At 45.1% G+C, this 22,359-nt stretch overlaps 1 protein-coding gene across 1 annotated transcript in view; it reads left to right on the forward strand.

The window, feature by feature from the left end:
- Positions 1 to 22,156, forward strand: part of TCERG1L (transcription elongation regulator 1 like) — a 327,913-nt gene extending 305,757 nt beyond the window's left edge. Inside the window, 3 exon segments of the mRNA XM_073354780.1 lie at positions 10,215 to 10,304; positions 14,423 to 14,541; positions 16,874 to 22,156. Of these exon segments, the coding sequence (XP_073210881.1) occupies positions 10,215 to 10,304; positions 14,423 to 14,541; positions 16,874 to 17,030 (366 nt within the window). The 3' untranslated portion in view covers positions 17,031 to 22,156.
- Positions 22,157 to 22,359: the final 203 nt, after the last annotated feature.

A 22,359-nucleotide genomic window follows, 5' to 3' on the forward strand; every position in this document is an offset into this window, starting at 1 on the left:
GTTTTCCCTGGGTAAGGTAACAGGGAAGGTTGGGGTTTTTTTTGAAACAGAAAAAAAGTTTATTTGTAACACTTACAAAGAATTACCAACGGAAACAAAACAAACTATGCAACAAAACAACGCAAACAGAAGGTATAACACAGCAGCTTTCAGGAGGGAGAAGTGTTCAGGTTAGCCTGGGCCCAGAGCGGGGGGGCTTCCTCGACACTTGTGGTCTTCCACCCTCCTGAATTACCTGGTGGCCTAGAGCGTGGGGGCTTCCTCGACACTCGTGGTCTTCCACCCCCTCGAGTTACCTAGTGCCGCGCCCAGTGTCACCGATTATCCCTCTCCTGAGAGTGCCCGGCAAGATGGGCACGGCTGCGGGGTGGGCGGTTTAGGGGTGGGGGGGGTAGACACCCATGTATTATAGGACCCCTCCTAGATGACAGTAATGATGGTATCCACAGCGGCAACGGCTGGGGCTGGCATTTCTCACTCTTCCCCTCAATCAAAGGGTCAGACGGAGGGAACCGGATGGGGTCACCGAGCAGAAAATCCCGGACAGCGCCCACTGCTCCTCGAAGGTGTCAAGGGAGTCGGTGGACGCCGCCCAGAGGAACTCCGCCCGGATACGTGAATGTACTGAGGATCGGAAAAAGGCCCTACAATCGCAGGACACTTCATGGGCCAACCTCCCCTCTCTGGTTTTATAAATGGCTGTTTTAGCCAAGGCTAGGAGGAGGTTAACCAGGAGGTCTCGCGATTTTGTGGGGCCACGGATGGGGAGTGTATAGATAAAAAGGTGAGGGGAGAAATGAAGCCAAAATCACAATAGAATATTTGTGAGGAGCCGGAAAAGGGGCTGCAATCTGGCACACTCTAAATATATGTGTGCCAGGGTTTCCCTCACATTACAAAAAGGGCAAGTATCCGGGATGGGGGTAAACCATGTCAGAAACACGCCCGTGCTCACAGCTCCGTGAAGGAGCCGCCAACTGATGTCCCCGACGGGCCTCGGGACCAAGGTGGAATACAGGCTGGCCCACCGAGGTTGCTCACCCTCCAAGGGTGGCAGGAGGTCCCACCACTTTGTATCGGGGCAGGACACCAGGGTGTGGGCATGAAGGGTGTGAAGCGTGTGTATAAATAATTCCGTGATACGATTTGAAAACTGACCGGCTGCAGTTCATGTAGCCGGCTTGCAGTGAAAGGGTGAGGGATTTGTTGGGATCGGCACGGTAGGGGCCCAATGGAAAGGTGCGGCGGGCCTGGGGTAGAGGATGGGCGGGGTGTGCCCTCGCGCAAGGCTCGGTTGACATAAGCCCGAGCAGCGGGGGTCAAGGCGGCTTTCACCTCCTGAAGTATGCACCGGGGGGTACGAGGGCTGGAGAGCCCCATGCGCCGAGCGAGCGTCAGGGGATCCAGCCAGTCTCTCCGGTCGTAGTCCAGGAGGTCTCCGACCCTCGTGACTTCCACCAGGACCAACCTCTGGCGCACCGAACGGGACTCCGCCACCTGCACACGGAGTTGGGGATTGTGTAGCAGGGGCTCCATGAGGAGATCTGCTCCCACGGTGGCCGCCACGGACCTGGTCATTAGAAGCAGCTTTCAGGTCCGGAGGAGGTCCTGGTAGAAGACCGGCAGCCCCGGAGAGGTCTCGCGGAAAACCTCTCGAACAAAGATAAAAGAGCTGCTGGTCGTATCGGAGCCCTTGGAAACGGCACAGGAAGGCGTGCGCCAGTATGCTCCATGCCGAACTACTTGCACTATAAAAGAGCCTCTGCAGGGCCTGGAGGCGGAAAACGCGGACCTGAGTGTACAGACACTTCAGGCCCTGCCCTCCTTCCTTCAGGGGTAAATGAAGAACTCCAACAGGGGCCCAGTGCATTTCCGACCAAAAGAACTCTAGAATCAATCTCCGGAGGTTGATCAGGAAACCCGGGGCTGGGGCCAGGGTGTTGAGCCAGTACCAGAGCGTGGACAGGACTAGTTGGTTAAGCACCAGTGCTCTCCCTCGGAGGGAGAGACATCGGAGTAGCCTCGTCCATTTCCAGATCCGCTCTATCACCCCGCCCTCTAAATTTTGCCAGTTTTCCGGCAGGGAAGGGTGCGTGGCGGGAAGGTAAATGCCAAGATAGAGCAGTGGACCCGCACTCCACCGGATGGTCTGAAGCGCGGGTGGGAAGGAGCTTACCTGCCGCCAGTCCCCCACCACCAAGCCAGAGCTCTTGACCCAGTTGACTTGGGCGGAGGAGGCTGCCGAATAGATGGCCTGGCATGCCTCCACTCATGCCAAGTCGCTCGGGTCCTGGACCACGAGGAGTACGTCATCGGCATACGCTGACAGGACCAGCTGCAGCTTCGGCTCCCACAGCACCAACCCTGTCATCCTCCTGCAGAGGAGACAGAGGAAAGGCTCGATCGGCAGAGCGTACGGCTGGCCCGAGAGGGGGCGCCCCTGCCGCACTCCTCGCCCGAAGCTGACCGGTTCAGTCAGGGTCCAGTTGAGCCTAACCAAACACTCCGCATACAGCACCTGGAGAAAACTCACAAACTGAGGTCCGAATCCAAATGCCTGCAGAGTGCTCAGGAGGTACCCATGGTCTACTCTATCGAACGCCTTCTCCTGATCAAGAGACAGGAGGGCGAACGACAGACCATCTCTCCGCCCGAGTTCCAAAAGGTCTCGGACTAGAAAGAGGTTGTCAAAAATGCTGCGACCCGGGACAGTATAGGTCTGGTCTGGGTGGATCACATCCGCCATCACGGACCCTAGCTTCAGCGAGATTGCTTTCATTACGATTTTGTAATCCGTGCTAAGGAGTGAGACAGGATGCCAGTTTCGTAAATTGCAGAGGTCCCCCTTCTTCAGCAGCAAGGCGAGCACCGCTCGCCTGCACGACAGAGGAAGAACCCCGCTCTGCAAGGACTCAGCCCAGACAGTGACTAGGTCTGGGCCGAGAATGTCCCAGAACGCGCGGTAAAACTCCACGGTCAGCCCGTCCATGCCCGGAGATTTATTGGTGGGCATGCGACGGAGGGCTTCCGAGAACTCGGCCAGGGTGAGAGGCAGCTCTAGCCAGTCTCGGTCGCCCACGCTGACCGTGGGGAGTTCCTCCCAGAGCACCCCGCAAGTGCCAGGATCAGTCGGATCCGGGGAGAAAAGGCTTGTGTAGAAGTCACGGGCCCTCCCACACATCTCCTCCGGATCCGTGAGGGGGGTGCCGTCTTCCGCAAGAAGGCAGGTGACATGTTTCTTGGCCCCCCTCGTTTTCTCCAGGGCATAGAAGAAGCGGGAGTCGCGGTCCATCTCCCGAAGGAGGCGGATGCGGGACCGAACGAAGGCACCTCGGGCCCGGTGGTCCTCAAGGGCCCAGAGCTCCTTCCGCTTCTCCCGGCACGCTCCACAGAGGGACGGGTCCTCAGGGTTGGCGGCCAGGCGCCTCTCCATCTCTAAGACTTCCCATTCCAACTGCTCTATCGCCGCATTTCTCCGTCGGCTGGTGCCCCGAGTGTAGTCATGGCAGAAGAGCTTGGCGCGCACCTTCCCGAGATCCCACCATCGCCACACCGAGGGAAAGGCACGCCACTGCTCTCACCAGGCCAGCCAAAACTCCCAGAAGGACATCACAAAGCTCTCGTCCTCCAACAGGCTGTTGTTAAAGTGCCAATAGGATGGCCCCGGTCTTTCTGCACAGAGGGAGACCGTTATGGTGACTAAATGATGGTCAGAGAACGGGGCCGGCCGAATGGCGGAGGAGTGGGCCTGTGAAAGATGGAAATGGGATAAGTAAATACGGTCCAACCGTGAGTGGTGTGACCGATGGGCCTCCACCCGGACAAAGGTGAATGTGGAAGTGTCGTCTGGGTGATGGTCATGCCAGACATCCACTAGGGAATGATGTTCAACTATTCCTCGAAGAATGTTTGTGGTGGCTGGGCTCGGCTCGGCCCCTGAGCGGTCCCGTTTCCTCGAGGGTTGTGTTAAAGTCCCCTCCCAGGACCAGGCACTCGTGCGAATCTAGGGTGCCGAGGAAGTCGGACACCCGCTGATAGAATTGTGGCCGCTTTGGGCTCGTTTGCAGGGCATAAATGTTAACAAGGTTGACCACGAGCCCCTCCATACGGACTCGAAGGTGCAGCAGGTGGCCCGCATGGCCTCAGTGACCCCTAGCACCTTGGGCCGTAAGGTGGGGGAGAACAGGGTCGCCACTCCAGCTTGCCAAGTCGTGAAGTGGCTAAAGTATACCCCGTCCCCCCACTCCAGCTGCCACCTGGCCTCGGTGGTCGGGTCCATATGGGTCTCCTGCAGGAAAACTACAGAGTACCCCCCTTCCCGAAGGTAAGAGAGCACCTGGGACCTGCGGAGAGCCATCCTACAGCCCCTGGTGTTCAAGGTTGCAATAATGAGAGGCGTCATGCGGAGGGCTGAGGGAGTGGGGGGTTCTTATTGGTGGGGGTGTCCATGGCCCCTGGCGGGTTGCGCAGCAACCCGTGACCCATCCTGTGGACGAGTAAATCTTTTCGGAAGCCACGGCCCTGCTCGTAGGCCGCAGCACCGTGCTTTCCTTGCCCCCTACCCTCCTTTATAAGGCCCCTTGTGGCCTGAAAAATTTGATCAAAGTCCCCCCATAGCTGAAGAGCTAGCTGTACCCTATTGCGGGCACCACGGGTGTGTTTTAGGGACTTCCGTAGTGCATGCCGCAGCTCATGGGGGGGGGGGGTTTACGATTTCTGGGGTGTTCCCTGGTGGGGCTCTTAATACAGCCTCGTGGTCCGCTAAGGCGGGTAGGCAGGGTGCGGACCACCGACGGGGCGTCTGACAGGCTGGGGTTATTAAATCCATTTCATGCCTTGGGGTGGAAGGGGATGGCGGGGGAAAAAGTGCAACTCCTAATGGGTCGCAACTAAAAAGTGCAAAGGCTGCTCCCTGGGGGGAATCTACAAAAGGCAGGAAAGAAATAACTCCAGGGGCGGCAATAGCATTGCAGGAGGAGGTGAATTGGGCAGGGACGGGGTGGGGGCAGGGGCAGAGGTAAGACTCTGGGCTTCAGGAGGCGAGCAACTAAAAGAAGGTGCCTCCTGAGCAGAGTCGAGGGTTAAGGGGTAAGGGAGGGGGCTCCCAGTGACGCTAGGCGCTGGCTCCATGGTGGTCTTGGCGGCCATGGCATCAGGTGGTGGACCACCTTCTGCGGGGCGCTCGTCTGGGAAGGCAATTAGGGGGAGGGAGCATGGGGAAAGGGGGGCTGTGGTGAGGTTGTCCAGATCAAGGCCAGCCGGCAGTAGATTATCCTCTCCCTGGGTGACCGGGGTCAAATCTAGGGCCTCAATCTCCGCATACACGGAGGAGAGGCCAACTCCAGCTACCCCGGGGGCCTCTCCTCTAGGGCCCGCCTCAACGATCGCCTCGGGGTTCGCAGGGGGTTCTGGTGGTATCCGGGCAGAAGGAGCTTCCTCAGGGATCTCGGAGGGGAGAGTCTCTCGTGGACGGGGGATTCTGCCCTCCAATGCCAGTCTGTCTTCCCCTCCCAACACCAGCGGATGGATCTCGCTCGTGGCCGTAGCGGAAGGCTCAATATCAGTGCCTCCCTTCCTGGTCTTCCGCATCGATGGGTGCAGTGGAGCTCGAGGGTTCCGTTTGCCTCGCTTCCCCTGGACTAGGGTCCAGCCCTCCATAGCGTCATCTGGGGGTTGGTTAGCAGGGGGGTCATGTCGGGGGGCGGAGGCGATGGTTCAGGGGTTTGGGGGGGTAACAGTGAGGCAGCATGAGGGGCGGGGGGTTCTCCTTGGGGCGGGCCCTCTCCTATACTCGGTAATATCTTGGCCACATCCTCCTCCATAGGCTCTACCAGATTGGTAATAGCAAGGGTGGGACTCCTTTGCTCGCCTGGGCGTTGTAGGGAAGGTGTTTCTTGGGCCCGGACGGGAGCAGCGGTGGATCGAGTAGGAGGGGGGTTGGTTTCAGGTGCCGGGCAGCCAGGGGCGTCGGCAACGACGGGGCCGATGTCCTGCCGGGTCTCGGGGGTCTCGGGTGCCCCTTCCCCCTGGTCCAAAGGGCAGTCTCTGCGGACATGCCCCGCTGAGCGGCAGAGGTAGCACCGGGCCTCTCCGGTGGAATAAAAGACCCGATAGCGGGCTCCTTGGTAGGGGACTAGGAAGGACCCCTCGAGCGCCTCTCCGTCACGCGCCGCTGCCGGCGGTAGAAGCTGCACTTGCCGGCGGAACGAAAGGACGTGACGGAGGGTGGGGTCCTTGCAGCCCAACGGGAGAGGGCTGATGACAGAGACAAGTTTCCCCAGGGTGGAGAAAGCGGGTAACAGTGGGTAAAAAGGGAGGAATGGAGGTGAGGACAAGGCGAATGCCCAGGTCTTTTAGCGGCTCTAGGGGGACAAACACCCCCCCCCCACCGCCAGGCTCCTCTCCACCGCCTCCTGGGCGGCAGCCTCCGAAGCTAAGAAAAAAACGACCTTCCCATACATTTTGGAGGCCGCCACAATAGCCGTGGGTCCTACCACCTTCGCCAATGCCTGCACATATGTCTCCACGTGGGGCGAGGCGGGCACCAGGGGGCAACGGACACTGTGCCTCCTGGTCAAGGTGGGGAAGGGGCCCCGGCCGCTGGTGATGGTAGCGGAGGCAGTGGGTGGGCGAGATGACGAGGCGGCAGGTGGAGGGAGCCTGCCACCGCCCGGGCATACGTCCTGGGAGCCGGGGGAGGGACGTTTGCAGAGCTGGTGGAGGGAATAGCGGGGGGGCACGGTCGATGACAAGGCCACAGCGGTGGAGGCAGCCCCTGCTATGGAGGGCCTAGTGGTTTTAGCGGGGCCCTTTCCTTTCTTCCTGCCCTGGCCTTTTCGGCCAGCTGGGGGGGGGGGTTCCTAGAATCTGGGGGGGCGGTGGACATAGCAGTGGCAGTAATTGCCCCGGTGCCTCCTGCTGCCGGTGCCCCAGCGGGGGTGGTGGCAGGTATTTTGACAGTGGTGGTGGTGGTGGGGACTCGGGGGTTGGATGGGGGGAGGTGGGGAGGAACAACTAATATTGATAAAGGGGCCTCGCCCCTCTCATTCCCCGCCATTGTGAGCAGGGAGAGACGGGGAGACACCGGAAGGAGGAGCGGGGAGGGGGAAGCAGATTAACCGCTCCTCCCTGCTGGGCTGCAGGCGGGGGGGGGGGGTACCAAATGGGTTGGGCTGGAAGGGGGAAAAAACAGGAATCGGGGTCCAGTGATAAGGGCAAGTTGTGGAATAAACAGTCTGGGGGGTGGGGGTGTGTGGACCCATGCACGTTTGTCCAAAGAGTCTCGTTTGGTCGGCTGTTATGTCTGGTCCGAAAGGCAAAGTTCAAAGCAAACAGCTGGATCCGAGGCAGATGGCAGGTTGCCAGCAGGGACGGAAGGTGGGGGGGGCATGACAGTTGTAATAATGTTGGGGGGGGCACCGATGGATCGGGGGGCAGCTCCGTGCCACACCCCCTGTGCCGCCACAAATGCAATTAAGCCACAGTCAAACTCCCCCCCACGAGAGTATAGTTCAAAAAGTTACTCAGTCTTACGGCCCCCTCCATGATGATTTGTAGCTTCCCTGGGTGATTTCCACTGTCCTCTATCTTCTTCTTCAGCTGTGTTGGCTGTGTTCCAAGGCTTCCAGCAGGCCGAGAATATTGCAGAGATAAGAAGTAAATTCCGAGGTGCCAGCAAAACGGCTGGGTCTGGGGGCTTCCACTCCCCTCTCTGGATAGCGGGTCGGCAATCTTCCCGCCCTCCTCCGGGGGTTTCAGCTAAGGCAAATAGCTGCGCCCGGGAGCAGGTGTGGGGGGGTGCTGGTGGCAAGCTGGCAGCCGACCAGCACTCAATGGCAGCAAAAAAACAAAGCAAAACAAAAAAGCCTCTGGCCCGGTCGGGGGCGGGAGGGGGACTAAGGCAGGCTCAAAAAGTAAGAAAAATCCAGGTCAGGGGGCTTTAGGAAAGAATAGAAAGCAGATCGCTGAGGAGCAAGCGAGGGACATCCCGTTTCTCAACAGGGGCGGTTCCAGAACAATCAGGAACCTGCTGGAGACAATTAAGACAGGCTGATTAGAACACCTGCGGCCAATCAAGAAGTTGCTAGAGTCATTTAAGGCAGGCTAATCAGAGCACCTGGGTTTTAAAAAGGAGCTCACTTCAGTTTGTGATGTGCATGTGAGGAGTTAGAAGCAAGAGGCACTGGGAACTGAGAGTGAGACTGCAGACTGTTGGGGGACTGAGGTGTACAAGCATTATCAGACACCAGGAGGAAGGTCCTATGGTGAGATTAAAGAAGGTGTTGGGAGGAGGCCATGGGGAAGTAGCCCAGGGAGTTGTAGCTGTCGCATAGCTGTTCTAGGAGGCACTCTAGACACCTGCATTCCACAGGGCCCTGGGCTGGAACCCAGAGTAGAGGGCAGGCCCGGGTTCCCCCCAAATCCTCCCAACTCCTGGTCAGATACAGGAGGAGTCGACCTGGACTGTGAATTCAGAAAAATGGCCAAGCTGAGGGCTGCTGTGAAGCTCCAGGGTGAGCAAATCCGCCAATAAGCGCAAGACTCACTAAGGTAGAGCTGGAACTTTGTCACTATATATAATGTAATCTAGGGTGAAATGGTTGTTCTGGGGATCAGTGGGGAACTGGGATAATAGCAATGCAGGATGGAATTGCTGGAACACCTGAAGAAGGGTGGTTGAAGGAAGTATTATGGTTAAGGATAAGCATTTGTCACAGAGTCCATGACTTTCAGAGACCTCCATGACATTTTACCCTGTAGCTTCAGTTCTGGAGAGGCAAGGGCCTGGAGCTGTCTGCTGCTGCTGCAGCAGATGCTGTAGCCTCCTCTTCTCCCCCCACCAGAGGGGGGTTTAGGCTGTCATCCCCCCTTCCCCCCTTATTTTTAGTAAAGGCTATTGTGGCATTTTATAAATTTGTATCCACTTCCCCCCAAGTTGAGCTTACATTTAGGGTAAATTTGTAGTCCCAATTATTATAACTTAGTGCACCTTTCCTTAGTTCACATAAACAGCCATAAAGCCTTAATTTTATTTAGGTAAAGGTGGTGATATATATTGCTTTAAATTAACTGAAGTTTGATTTTATTTGATTTACTGGCAGGGAGTATTCTGCAGGAGTATTGTGGGGTCTACCTTTTCAAGACAGTGGTTATCTTTTTGTTATATATTTGTACAGGGCCTAGCAAATGGAGCTCAGGCCTCTACTCACTACCATTATGCAAATAACTGATGATATCTTAATCCACTAAATCACATGCAGCATTCATTAACTTGTTTTTAAAAATGTTCAGTGTAATCTTTTTATTGGAGGCAAGGAGAGAAGACGTGGAATTTCATTTTTATGCAGTCCTACCTAATGGCTACACTTTATCTTTAGCTATCAGTATTGATAGTCTGGCACGAATCTGATAAATTGCCACTCCACACACAGATTAGAATTCAACCATCCTTTGCCTCTCAATCACCATATATTTTTATCAACCTGTTTTCAGAGTGCTCATTAACTATCTGTCTGTTCTCCAGCTTTGAACTGTGCTTGTCCCACACCACATCCTCAACAAGAGGGTTTTTTATTGTTGTTTTTTAGTTAAAGCCAACCTCTTTCTGTTTTAGGGGTTTATGATTATAAACATTTTCACATAAACGGACTGAAACTTCCAGAAAAAATAGAATTAAAGGCTCTATTTAAGGAAATAGTAGTCAGATGGTCAGATTACACATAAATAAAGGTCAAAGGATATATTTAACTGGAGATAAGCAGAGATGGCTAAATAGAGATGTCTAGTAAGTGAAATTATAAAATAATGTACAGTGAGGGTGAGAAATCAATTTAAATTAATCCAAGGGATTGAAAAAATACAATAATTTTCCCTGTTTATTTGCTCATACATGTTTGCTTCCTTATTTTTGTCCTGTTTGGGTACAATATTTTCCAACACTAGTTCAAGAAAGCATTCTGATGGAAGGCTATCTTCTTGGTTTGAGTTGACAAGTCTCTGAAATGGTACTCTCACTTTCAGGTTAGTTTTCTTCATCCAGTTTTCCCCTTAACTTTGATTCTACATTTTATTTTCCTCCAGAAACCTCTTTCCATGAATATTTTGCCAGGGGAATCAATGCAATTAAACATGGTTTTGTAAATTGGAACACTTTTTTTTTATTACAGAGCCTTAGTAATGTTGTCTAAAGCAGATGCATTCATGTATTTCTTCAGGTCTCCGCATTTTCTACATGGGAAAAAGAATTACACAAAATAGTATTTGACCCGCGCTACCTTCTGCTAAACTCTGAAGAACGTAAACAGGTGAGTTAAAAAGAGAATTGGTAATGCATGCTATCTGTCTAGCCAACATCTTATTGGTGACACTTACCATTGTAATTGTATGCCTCCCAAATTAAAAAATAAACAGGAGTAACCTCCCTCTCTTCCTCCCTGGATTTAAAAAGTTAACCTCAGTTAAGGATTTTTTTTTTAAAATTGTGAATGAGATTGAGTCTAGGTGCTATTCTTGTGAAAGTCCTGTCTCCTGTACTTACAAGATCAACCCACAGAACATAGCTGTGACTGTTGGCCAGGATCGTAGAGACAGATAGTTGGGCGCTCATACAGCTAGGGCCAATCCCCAAAATAGCTTTGAAAATCAGGGAGGGTTGACAATAGGATAATGTTCCAACAGTGATTTGTGTTACTTTAGCAGATGGACGGATGCACTTTGTACCAGCTAAAACTTTCTCAGGGTGTTTGGCTTTATTCATGGAGATATGTTGCAGTAGTCAGCCCTGGAGTTAATGGATGAATGGACATGTGATGGCTAGGTCTGTCTGATAGGATGACCACAGTTTTCTGGCAAGCTGTGAATGGAAGTGGATGTTTTTTGTAGCCATGGTTATTCTGGTATCTAGTACCAAAAGGACACCAGGCTCAAACTAATCAGATCATAGAATATCAGGGTTGGAAGGTACCTCAGGAGGTCATCTAGTCCAACCCCCTGACCAATCCCCAATTTTTGCCCCAGATCCCTAAATGGCCCCCTCAAGGATTGAACTCACAACCCTGGGTTTAACAGGCCAATGCTCAAACCACTGAGCTATCCCTCTGGGCAACTTCCTTCAATAATAGGAATGTTATGAACAAGGTCTGTTCTCCAAAATACTTCCATCTTATTACCTCGATCACTCTGGGTTTAGCTCTCAATCAGATGCTCATCATACAAGAGCTAGAGGAAGTTGGGAAATGATCATGTTAACTTTTGTCATACAAGAGCTATAGAACTGGGAAGTGTCCTTGTATTGCTGATTCTTCCACCCATATTATCTCCATCATTCTCCAAATGGCTTTGTATAGTTATTGAATGGGATGATGAAGAGCACTGAACTTTGTGGGGCTCTATAGGGGGGAACAGTTGCCTGTGATACAGAGTACATATGGAAAGTTCCTTAAAGAAACGCATACAATAATATCTTTTGTCCTTAATGTTAAAAATATATTAACATACCCTTTCCATGTAATCCTGTTCCAAATTTTATTTGTCTTTTATAATGTTTGATTGTGAAAATGAGTGAAACAGTTAGAATGGAAGCTTAGTAATTGAACAAGGAGATAGGATGACTTAGCAAGAAGGCTTTGTATTTCCTTCAGTGACTCAACAAGGGCACAATATAGACCTTGCTCAATCAATCAAGCTTTATTGCTTCTTTCTTTCTATCAAGTGTATGCATGATACAATAAAAAACATAATGAATACACATAATAAAAACATATCATATAGGCTTTAGCTTAAAGTATTGCTGACATGGGCCTCATTTATGGGATATATTAAATACTCAAGGAAAATGACTATGAAGAGCAAGGACTTGGCATAACTACATAGAGAAGATCAAAGTCATGCTAATGCTGGTACTGAGACAGAAAATAATTCAAGCTTAAAATCAATGTAGAAGTGGAAAATAATTAGACGCTGTGTTAAAAAGCATGGAGAAGGTGAGGAGAGAGAGAGAACGCCCTGGATTTTCTGAGCCAGCAGTCAAATGAACCAGTCTGGGAACAGTTTTTAAATGTGCATATACTAAAAACTAATCCATGCATTTTTGAGGACTGTTACATAAAATACTTCATTGTAAGTAAAGATCAATCAAAATAGAGATTTACAATTTTAGATGATTTGCTGGATAGAATATTGAACTGTGAGCCAAATGCCGTAGGTCTAACATACTTTAGTAGGTGGTGTTTGAATACTGCAATTATAGACACTTAGAAGTTGTGGCCTCAGACTGGAGGCAATTACGCTTATTTATCCATTATTCTCTTTTTATTTCAAGTGACATGAGAAGGAGGGTGGCCTTGGACAAGATTAGATGACTGACTTAATGAATCATCATATATTAGTTTCAATATGGCTAAAATTAGCAAGAGAAATTACTTCCCCTGTCATCAGACACATGGAAAATTTTTCCTTGTCTGACACTGACTCCAGGGCCTTATTTCGGGTTAAACTATCAGTGTGTTGGGGAGAAAATGCTGTAAATCGGTAAGTTTCTGGCATTAGATAGATGCATGCCCATGCAGTTATCTGAATTAATTCGTGTTGTGGAGACTCTGAGTTTGTGAAGACCACATAAAAATTAAATAAAGGAATCAGTGTCCAGGTGATGGCTTTTTATACAATAAATAATTGATGCAGCCTCCTTCGTTTGGTCTCAGATGAAGAGGAAGCTTGAAAAGTGTAGGTTAATTTTGCCCACAACCAGAAAGGGCAGGAACCCATTTTATCTGCAGGTGTCCGAAAGACCAGAGTCTCTTGACTTGATCTTTTGCTAGTATTAGGTTGATTGTGTTGTGAACTGTTTTTTTATGTTTGTGTGTAACTTCTTGGTGCTGTCTGAGGAATGGAATGATCTTTTATGGAATTCTACATGTTTGGTCTGTTTACTTATCAGTATTTCCCAAGGGGTTATCACCAGTCAGTGGAAAGAAAGCATCATACATTAGAGTATGGGGAAACCTATGGCAAGAAATAGTGATGTGTAAAGGAGATATTGTATTAGATAATGAGTGATCTATTAATTCTGATTTATTAAGATCACCAAGTGTCATTTTAGGGACTCCTTTTCTGTAACATTAACAAAGAGGTTGCTTAAAAATTCCATTATTCATTGGAATTCTCTGTTGATAGAGGAGAGATTGAACATTTCTTGTATTTTCCCCTTATATAGTCGAGATTTGGACAAGAATAATCACTGTGTAAGCAGTATGATGGGTATGCCTTCCATTGGAACCCCAAGAGGCAAACTATATAGTCTTTGACAAGCTCTCTTGCATGTTAGTACTTCTAGGAAACAATTATGATTGCTAGCCCAGCACTTTTGCAGTAGATAGAACTAAATGATAATGGCTTTGCCAATATTGAAGGTGAAAGCATAGTGGTAACACTAGCAAAGGCAACATCAACTGGTTTTATGTATTTCATTTTTTCCTATCATGCACTTATTTACCCAACTTGTAAGAACACTTAAAATCAATTAATCTTCATTTTTGGCTTGAATATCCTGGTCCCTCTTTCTTATACAGTACCACTTTTGAGTGTATACTTTACCAGATCTATTTCTTCCCTTAACTGTGCACCGTATAAGAATCCATGTTGCTACATGCCAGTTTCATTTCAGGTTCATAGAGTAGATGGAATGATTTTTTGCTTTCTTGCATGAAATGTAGATTTGTGCAGATGCATCATTCATCAGTGAATGGAAAGTCCCTAGTACCCAGACTAGGTTTGTGTACTTTTTACAGTGCAAACAAGAAATTGGCAGATAAACAGAACTTAGTGTCTTGATGAACAGCTCCTTTTGTTCCACCATTTCAGTGTTAAATAATTGTAAATATTTGTAAGCAAAACATTTAATTTCTATTTTGTGCCTACACAGCTCTTTTTAGAGCACAATTCAAATAGATCTTCAGGGATTTTTGTAAAGAATCTAGGTGCCTACATCCCACTGATTTCACATAGGCATTATTGGCTTCATATACATGTGTGCAGTGCAGCAAACTGAGCTGAAGGATCATTCAATCTTTCTTTATGTAACTTCCATGAAATTGCTATCTGAGCATCATGGACAGTTTTCTGGTCCACAGTCAGGAGTTCAAGCAGTTCAGGGAAGATGCATACTTCAAACCAAACACAATGTGAATCTTATGAATGTTTAGCTGTGAGCATGACAAGTAATCTACATCTATGACAAGAAGTTCTGATTAAGGTTGCACTTTGTGTTAGGAGGCAGACAGTAACTGCCTAAATTGGCACCTCCAACCCTTTATGCAGATAAAGCCTTGCAGTTGTGAAAGTCTCTAACCCTTTGATCAAATAGGCACACCCGATGTGTTTGTTAATAAATACTTCTATATTTGTCTCCTTTTTTAAAACAAAGATATTTGAGCAGTTTGTCAAGACCAGAATAAGAGACGAGTACAAAGAAAAGAAAAATAAATTATTGCTAGCCAAAGAAGAATTTAAAAAACTTCTGGAGGAATCCAAACTGTCACCAAGGTATGCAGCTACTTTGTGAAGCAGTTAATACTTATTGTCCCTTATTAATAAAAACAAAAAATAGAGAAGCCTGGTAACATTAGGTTATGATTGTTCTTGGCATCCAGTAGAATTTCAAAGTCAATTTTTGTAGAAAAAATATTACATTGAAAATTGAGTCCTGTGGGTGGGATAACGTCATTGGATTATCCTTCTTTTACTGTTGCACTAAACACTAAGGTTATCTTATGCTTTCTTTCTCAATAATACTTTGTAGTACCTTGTGACATTACTGGGAAGGGGAGTATACCACAAGTGTGATAAAAAAATAACAAGCATACAAGTGTCTTTAATGCAAAATCACTAACCATTTTCCATTTGTTTGGTTTTTGACAAAAAAGAAATTACATTTTCTAAAGAAGTTATCATTGATACCGTGCCTGTGTGTTTCAATGAGATTTCAAGTTGCTATTGCTTGTTTCTCCAAAGCTATTTTCAAGTAATAGGGTCAAGAACTATATATAAGAAATGAACTTCTTATGATATTGCTTTTTCATTGTAAATCATGTGAAGATAAATATTTTTTTGACTCTGGGTAAATTATTAGAAATAAAGAAGAAATTACAGTTCTCGTACTAAATATTGAAGACAATTACATGGCATGGATTTTACACTCTCAGGTTGCCCTAGTCATCTGTGACACCCAAACTGCAGTAGTAATCTCACCCTTTAAATAATCCTTGATCAGTCTTTAGTATTATCAAATAAAGAACAGGTAATTTCCAAGCTGAACATTACAAATCTGTGTACTATACAACAGCACACAGTTAGTGAACAGCCATCATTGCCAACATTCATATGGGAGTGAACAGTAACTAAAATAAAGAAGTAGGCAGCAAGCTAGCCCCAACAGTGACAAAATAAACCAATTGGAGTGTAAAGCAACCCTCCAAGTATTGCCACAATAAACACAGAGGCACACACAGCAAACCAATCTCAAATTCCAGAATTTGATCCTAAACCATCTCTAGATATAAACCCCCTTGTACTTCAGAGTTAAATTCTGGATCCAAGTGTCACAACTTCCCTTTCCCCCTATAATTCTATGTTTATAAGTTTGCAATAATGCATCTATGCAGCACTTGGATATTAAGACAAAACTCTGGATCTTATTACAACTAAACTTTTGTGACATTTAGATCTTTTATTTTGTTTAATACCAATTATCTGAAGATCGCAAAGCACTTCACAAAAGTGTATCACAATGCAAATTGTACATACGGGGAACTTGAGGCACAGAGAGGATAAATAACTTTATGCAAGGTCACACAGCAAGTTAATGGCAGAACTAGAAATAGATCCCAGTACTGTTTTTGCAGTTTGGGCCCATCTCCAGTTCACAGCACATGCTGTTAACCAGCTCCTACATATTATAATTACTTTTCTCCAATATTCTGTTATCTCTGTAGTTTTCCAGGACTTTTCAAAATAATTTGAGTGTAACTTAAAATAAACAACAACAAATCCTTGTATTCTAAGGGAAATATCAAGTTGGACATCCAGGAAAAGAATATATTAATGACCTTGGAGTGAGTCAGAATGTCAATGTTTTTTTATACAACTAATTAACTTATTTCCTGACTTTGCTATTGGCGATTTGAGGAGAAACTTACTGATACATCATATGACTTTGTTCAGCCAAATGTCTATTTATCCAGGTGCTTACCATGCTCAGCACCATAATATTTGAGTCAAATATAAGCCAGCAGCTTTGTTCTCATATGTAGCAATCACTTCTGAAAATACTTGGCCTGATCATGTAGTTCTTAGGCAAATTTCCTGTTTTTTATTAGAAGAGATCACATTACAGTTGTTTCTTTAGGTATCATATGCCATGTATTGCTGAAAAAATGTTTTTGCTATTAATTAGATGTCATAGTGTTTTCTGTTCTGATGATGAATAATCATGGAAAAGCAGAGGATAAGCCTCTCTAAAAATATCATTCAGCAACAAACAGTATTACCTAGCTAGAGTAGTGAATAAAAAGCATATTTTAACCACCATGTCCATGATTCTACAGCACCAGGGTAAAAAACAAAAATCAGTAAATGTACAGTATATGAATATGGGAATAATGATTAGTACAGACAACTCAAGCCAGTCATGGAGCAAAGCTGATTTTGACTTTGGTGTTGCCTCTTATCTCTTGACCTTGACAAATAGTTTCAGGAGGAACAATCTTGGTACTTTTTAAGAAAAGTACGATGTAAAACTAAGGACTAAATCGGATAATTTATTAAAAAGTGCAAAGCTTTAAATAATGCCTTGCTCATGTATGACTTTTTTCGGCAGAACAACATTTAAAGAGTTTGCAGAGAAACATGGCAGAGATCAGCGGTTTCGACTTGTTCAGAAGAAAAAAGACCAAGAGCATTTTTTCAACCAGTTCATTCTTATTCTTAAAAAGAGGGACAAAGAAAACAGAATAAGGCTACGGAAAATGAGATAATTCTTGAAATCTGCAATAAACACACAAAATCAATACTGTGACTGCCATAGAAAATGAAATGAAGAAATAGCATTTTTTGTCTTTTTCTGATTCAAGTTCCAAAAATTTAAAGAACCAGATATCCCTGAGAAATACCTTTTCATACTGAGGTTCAGTGAACACAAGTTAAATTTTGTTCAGATTCCTCTGCAGGAACCTGTAGGATATTAGTTCTCAGAGAATTAATGTTTCATATTGAAGCTCTCTTTTGTACAACATTCATAGTTTGATGCATTTCTAATTGCCATGATATGTCAATCCCTTAATTGTTTTAATTATGCAAATTACTTGTAATATACACAAATTATAAATTCAATGCAGATTTGTAATTAAGCAGAAAACAGATGTCATCCATTACAATCTCAAGATAATTCCCTTGAATGATGAACATATCTAAATCTATTTTTGGCAACTTACCCATTAACAAACTGTTTAGAAGTACAGTGGTATTGAGGAATTCATCACTCAGTGTTCATATGTCTATGTCTAGTTTTCTGAGTAGTAGTAGTAATAGGGTATTATTTGTAAATCATAGTGAAGAGTGTGTAAATCTTGGCAAAAGTTCCATAGAAAAACTTATAACTTTCAAATATGGCTTTGGAATTTCTTTGAATGGTGCTTTCAGGCACACAGATTACAGCAACACTTCCCCATAAAAGTTACTATAAAGAAGCTATCTTGTAAAACAATCATATTAATATTTGAGTTATTTTTATTGTATGTGAAGATTTTGCATGAGAATTTTCTCATCTTTGTATAAACAAATATTTTAACTTTTTTAATAAATATTTTAAGCCAATTTTTATTTTTAGTCTCTAGCATTAGAATTCAGACAGTATTCTCTTTGAGAGCTACTATATATATATGAGGAACATATTGCTGTTGCCCTTGATTTTTATGTAGATTTTTACTAATGTCCTCAATGCTCTCATAAATCTAGTTGACAAAATAGATCCCACAATAACAAATTATATAAAGCATCTAGTGTAAATCAGTATTGTTCCACTGATTTTTACCTAATTTTTGCCTAATTTTTACCCGCTGAGGAGTAAACTGTCCTGTGTCGTCTTTCCATATTCCATGCAGTTACTGAGCTTATTTCTGTTAAGATCTAATGTAAATACTTTAAAGTCAGTCTGGATCCTTTGCAGATTTTCTGTTTTCTACCTGAAGTTTGCAATTTCCTCCAAGTAAAATTAAGTTTTCCATAGGTATTGCTCATGTATTTCTTACAATTTAAGAAAATCCACTTCTTACATTTAAATAATGACTTTAAAGAATTCAAAATGAAGAATGGTCTTAAATTCCAGCAAGGGAGGTTTAGGTTGGGCATTAGGGAAAATTCCCTAACAGTCAGGGTTGTTAAGCAAAGAACAAATTACCAAAGGAGGTTATGGAGTCTCCATCACTGGAGGTTTTTAAGAACACCTGTCAGAAACGGTCTAGTTATTACTTAGTCCTGTCTTGAGTGCAGAGGTCTGGACTAGATGATTTATTGAGGCACCCTCCAGTCCAATACTTCTATGATTCTATGAACCATTAAAATGAAGTGTGTATTGTTTAGCACTCCAAGTGGCCAACTTTTAAACCAAAAATGTTAATGTTCTGCTGCTTCTTTGAGGAATGTATTTTTTTCCATCTTTGTTCATTTATTTTAACTTTCCTCCAATTTGATTTAAGTAATATATCTGATGCATCACATGCAACAGAGCAGCATAATAACATAGAGAGGACCTAATCTTACATTCATTGAATGTCAAAATTCCCATTTATTTCAGTGAAAGCAGGATCAGGTCCCAAAATTCATACTGGCAATGGTGTGAAACCATGTTGTTCTATTGGTATCACTATATTACATAGATGTTGAAAATTGGAGAAAAAATTGTTTTGGCTTGAACAAAATATCAAAACATTTTTGTTTTTTGAAGGTTTGTAATTTCTTTAAATGTTTGAATGAAATTCTGACATACATCTTTCTGAAAAAAGGTGAAAACATTTCCAAAAGGCAGAAATGAGCTGTCAATATTTTTAAAAAATCAACAATTTGCCAAAATACACCCAAATTTATGAATTGTTTTGTTTGAATCTGCCTCTTTTTGTGGGGAAAAAAGTGGTTCACACAACATTTTTTTATGTGCATTTTGTATTCATTAAAGTGCCAGACTGATACATCAGGATGAGGTGAGCTAGAGTTCAGAAGGACAGAGGGAATCTTTTATGTGATTCATCACTGTCATGGGGTGACGACTCACCGCTGTGGTGCCTCCTGCTGGTTGTCCAGGGAATTAGCTTTTTCAGCCAGGAGCACCCTCTGCCGGTCGGTGTCTCACCTACCGCTGGCCCTGTGCCCCTTCGGGACCCCGCTGCCCTTCTAGATTAGGGTGCCCCCCTGGCAGTACCCCCTCAGTCTGGGTCTCTCTTCCCTGGGGGAACCCCCATCCCTCCCTTGCCTCAGTGGCTACCGTCAGTCATCACGTAGCCCCCACTCCCTGGGGCAGACTGCAGTCTGTACTACTCATCATCAGCAAGGGGAGAGGGGGTCAGACCAGCTGCCTCTGTCTAGGTCTGGGCTACTCCTCTGCAGCCCTAGTACCCTTTTGTGGGCCTTTACTGCAGCCTGGGAGTCTGCTAGGCTGGAACGCCCCAGCTCCCTCTGTCCTTCCCCAGCACTTCTCTGCCCTAGATACCCACCTCTGCTTCCTAGGTAGCCAAGTCCTCCTCTCTCCATGTAGCTAGAGAGAGTACCCCACTCAGCTCCTGGCTAACAGCTCTCTTCTAGGGCCAGCTGTGGCCTGATTGGGGTATGGCCCCACCTGTGGCTATTTCCCCCAATCACCCTAGCTTTTCTCTGGCTACAGCCCTCTCTTAGGGCTGTTTTAAGCCTTTCGAGGCATGGCGGGGTGAGTACCCCGCCACAATCACAGATATGCCAACTATAATAAATGGCCAATGTGCCTAAACATGCAACTTGGAGATTTTATGACATCCCACACTCTATGAGCTTTCTTTGATGGTTATCTGGATGTCACTACCAGAATTCACTGATGTGTGTCTAGCTACGTGTAGCTCAGAGATGTGTGAAGTATCTTGCTTAGATAAGTGCAGTTCATTTACTGTAAATATATGGTGTGACTGTTGAGTGTAGACCACTAAAAGTGAATGGATCTTTCAAAAGAAGGAAGTTCTTCCAGGTTAAATGAATGGAAGATATGTTAAACTCATGAAGTCTTACTCCAGGGAGAGAAGACCACTCAATTTCCAGTGATTTGTCCTGTGTTGCTTTAAGTTTTAAATATATTTGTCTCTCTAAATCAGAAGACAGGCTAGTCACCTTTATATCTAAGTAAAATAATTTCTTGATTTTTTTATTTAATCCCTTGCATTAATACAACACCATTGTGCTAACTAGTGCATGAAACTTAGTCTGATTCTCTTAGTGTAGCAGAGTGAAGTGCAAAAAGTAAGCACCTTAAAGGGTGATATGTAAGTTCAATTTTAATAATACTTTCAACAATAATTTAAAGGCATAATTCTGCTCTGTTCTGCCATTCTAAATCTGGAGAAACTTCACTAAAATCAATGCAGTTGGTCCAGATTTAATTGATCAGAATGTGTCGTATTACAACAGAATTTAGCATATTAGATATTAGTAGTAACACATGTAATATAAGGTATTTACCTTGACAGTTCCCTTCAAGATTATACATGTTGACATACTCTTATCCAAAATCATATATTGCTACTTATTTTGTCACCTTGCCATGATGCTCCTAAACCTAATCTGAACATATTTTTTTTTAAAAAAACACAAATAAAGACATCGGCCCTCTGCTATATCTTACTCCCATAGACAAAAGTTCAAAAAACATAAAATGATTTTGGCACATGAGTCTGTCATATTTCTTTCTGTGCTTTCCTACACAAACAAACATGAAAAGATTTACCAGTGTCAGAATTCTCCTCAAGAAATGGGCAAAGCCAACATTCAACATTTCATCCCCTTTCTTCAGGAGCACAAAATGAAACAGAGCTAAGTAATGAAAATAAATTCGGAGACTACTGGAAACATCAATCGTGTGTGTCTAAATAAGACTGTAATGAAAATAAGATACAAACTGATGGACAGGGGGCTGCCATATTTATTCTCCACCTTATTCTTTTGTATGGCTTAAAACCAGTAATGTTAGATGTCCAAGTCTAGGTTGGCAATCCAATTGATTGCTTCAAGTGATGCAGAGTGGATGGCAGAGATACTGCTGGGATATGATCATTTGGGACATTGATTGATGAGGTGTTCCATAGTAAGAAGTCTATTTCTGCAGTCACAGATAGGATTGTATCCATCCCCGTTTATGAAGAAGGTAGGTGCTTCTACCATGTGAGCTGTGGATGCTGTTCAAAGTGGACCATATTTTCCATGGGAATGAAAAGCCACTGGATTCTTTGGTCTTTAATGAGGTGTTAGTTGGAGATATTGTATCCTTCCACCTTGCTTGCCATTGATCTTTGGGGGAAAAACCCAAGTCTTCAAGCTCTTATGCTACAAGTCATAAAGATTTTCTGGATTTGATTCAGAATCTTGGTGTATTATTTAGGTCTTCATATTTTGGAAGAGCATCTATTTGAAACAGTTTATTCCCCTGATTACAGATGAGTGTTCGGGCATGTTTGCTCATCTGTCTTTGAATCCTGACTTCCCTTTTGAACAGTTAGGATAGATATGCCACTGCCAACCTTGTATATATGTTCTATACATGACAGGCCATAATGCTATTTGTGTAATTTTTCAGATGTTGGGAGCATTTGCCTCCAAATCATGTGCCTCAGAACATCAGCTGAGATGTGTATACTGTAACACAAAACTCAGAACTAATCCTTTACGGTTCTGAATAGTTGTATATAGATCCGGGAGCATGGATAATGATTTTCATAGATTTTTCAGGCCAGAAAGGACCATTGCAATCAATTTTATTCATGTACCATTTTTGCCATATTTGTAATTAAACAAAACATTGATATATTTACATTTATTATTCATGCATAATATGCCAGAGAAACTCCCTTTAATAAAACTTTATAGTACAGTCTCATCTTGATTTGTGGGGTTTTTTGCATGTACAGAATCATCTTGTGGATTGAGATAATACAGAATATAGGGTATCCATTAATATATTTGAAAGGATTTATTTTTATTGTTTAGATTCATATCACTTTAATAAATATAAATACTCTATGAGCTGCAGGACCCTGAAGATCTCATAAGTGTCATTTTTCCCTTCTCTGCAAAGTT

Source organism: Lepidochelys kempii, chromosome 7, assembly GCF_965140265.1.
Source record: "Lepidochelys kempii isolate rLepKem1 chromosome 7, rLepKem1.hap2, whole genome shotgun sequence".
NCBI lineage: Eukaryota > Metazoa > Chordata > Testudines > Cheloniidae > Lepidochelys > Lepidochelys kempii.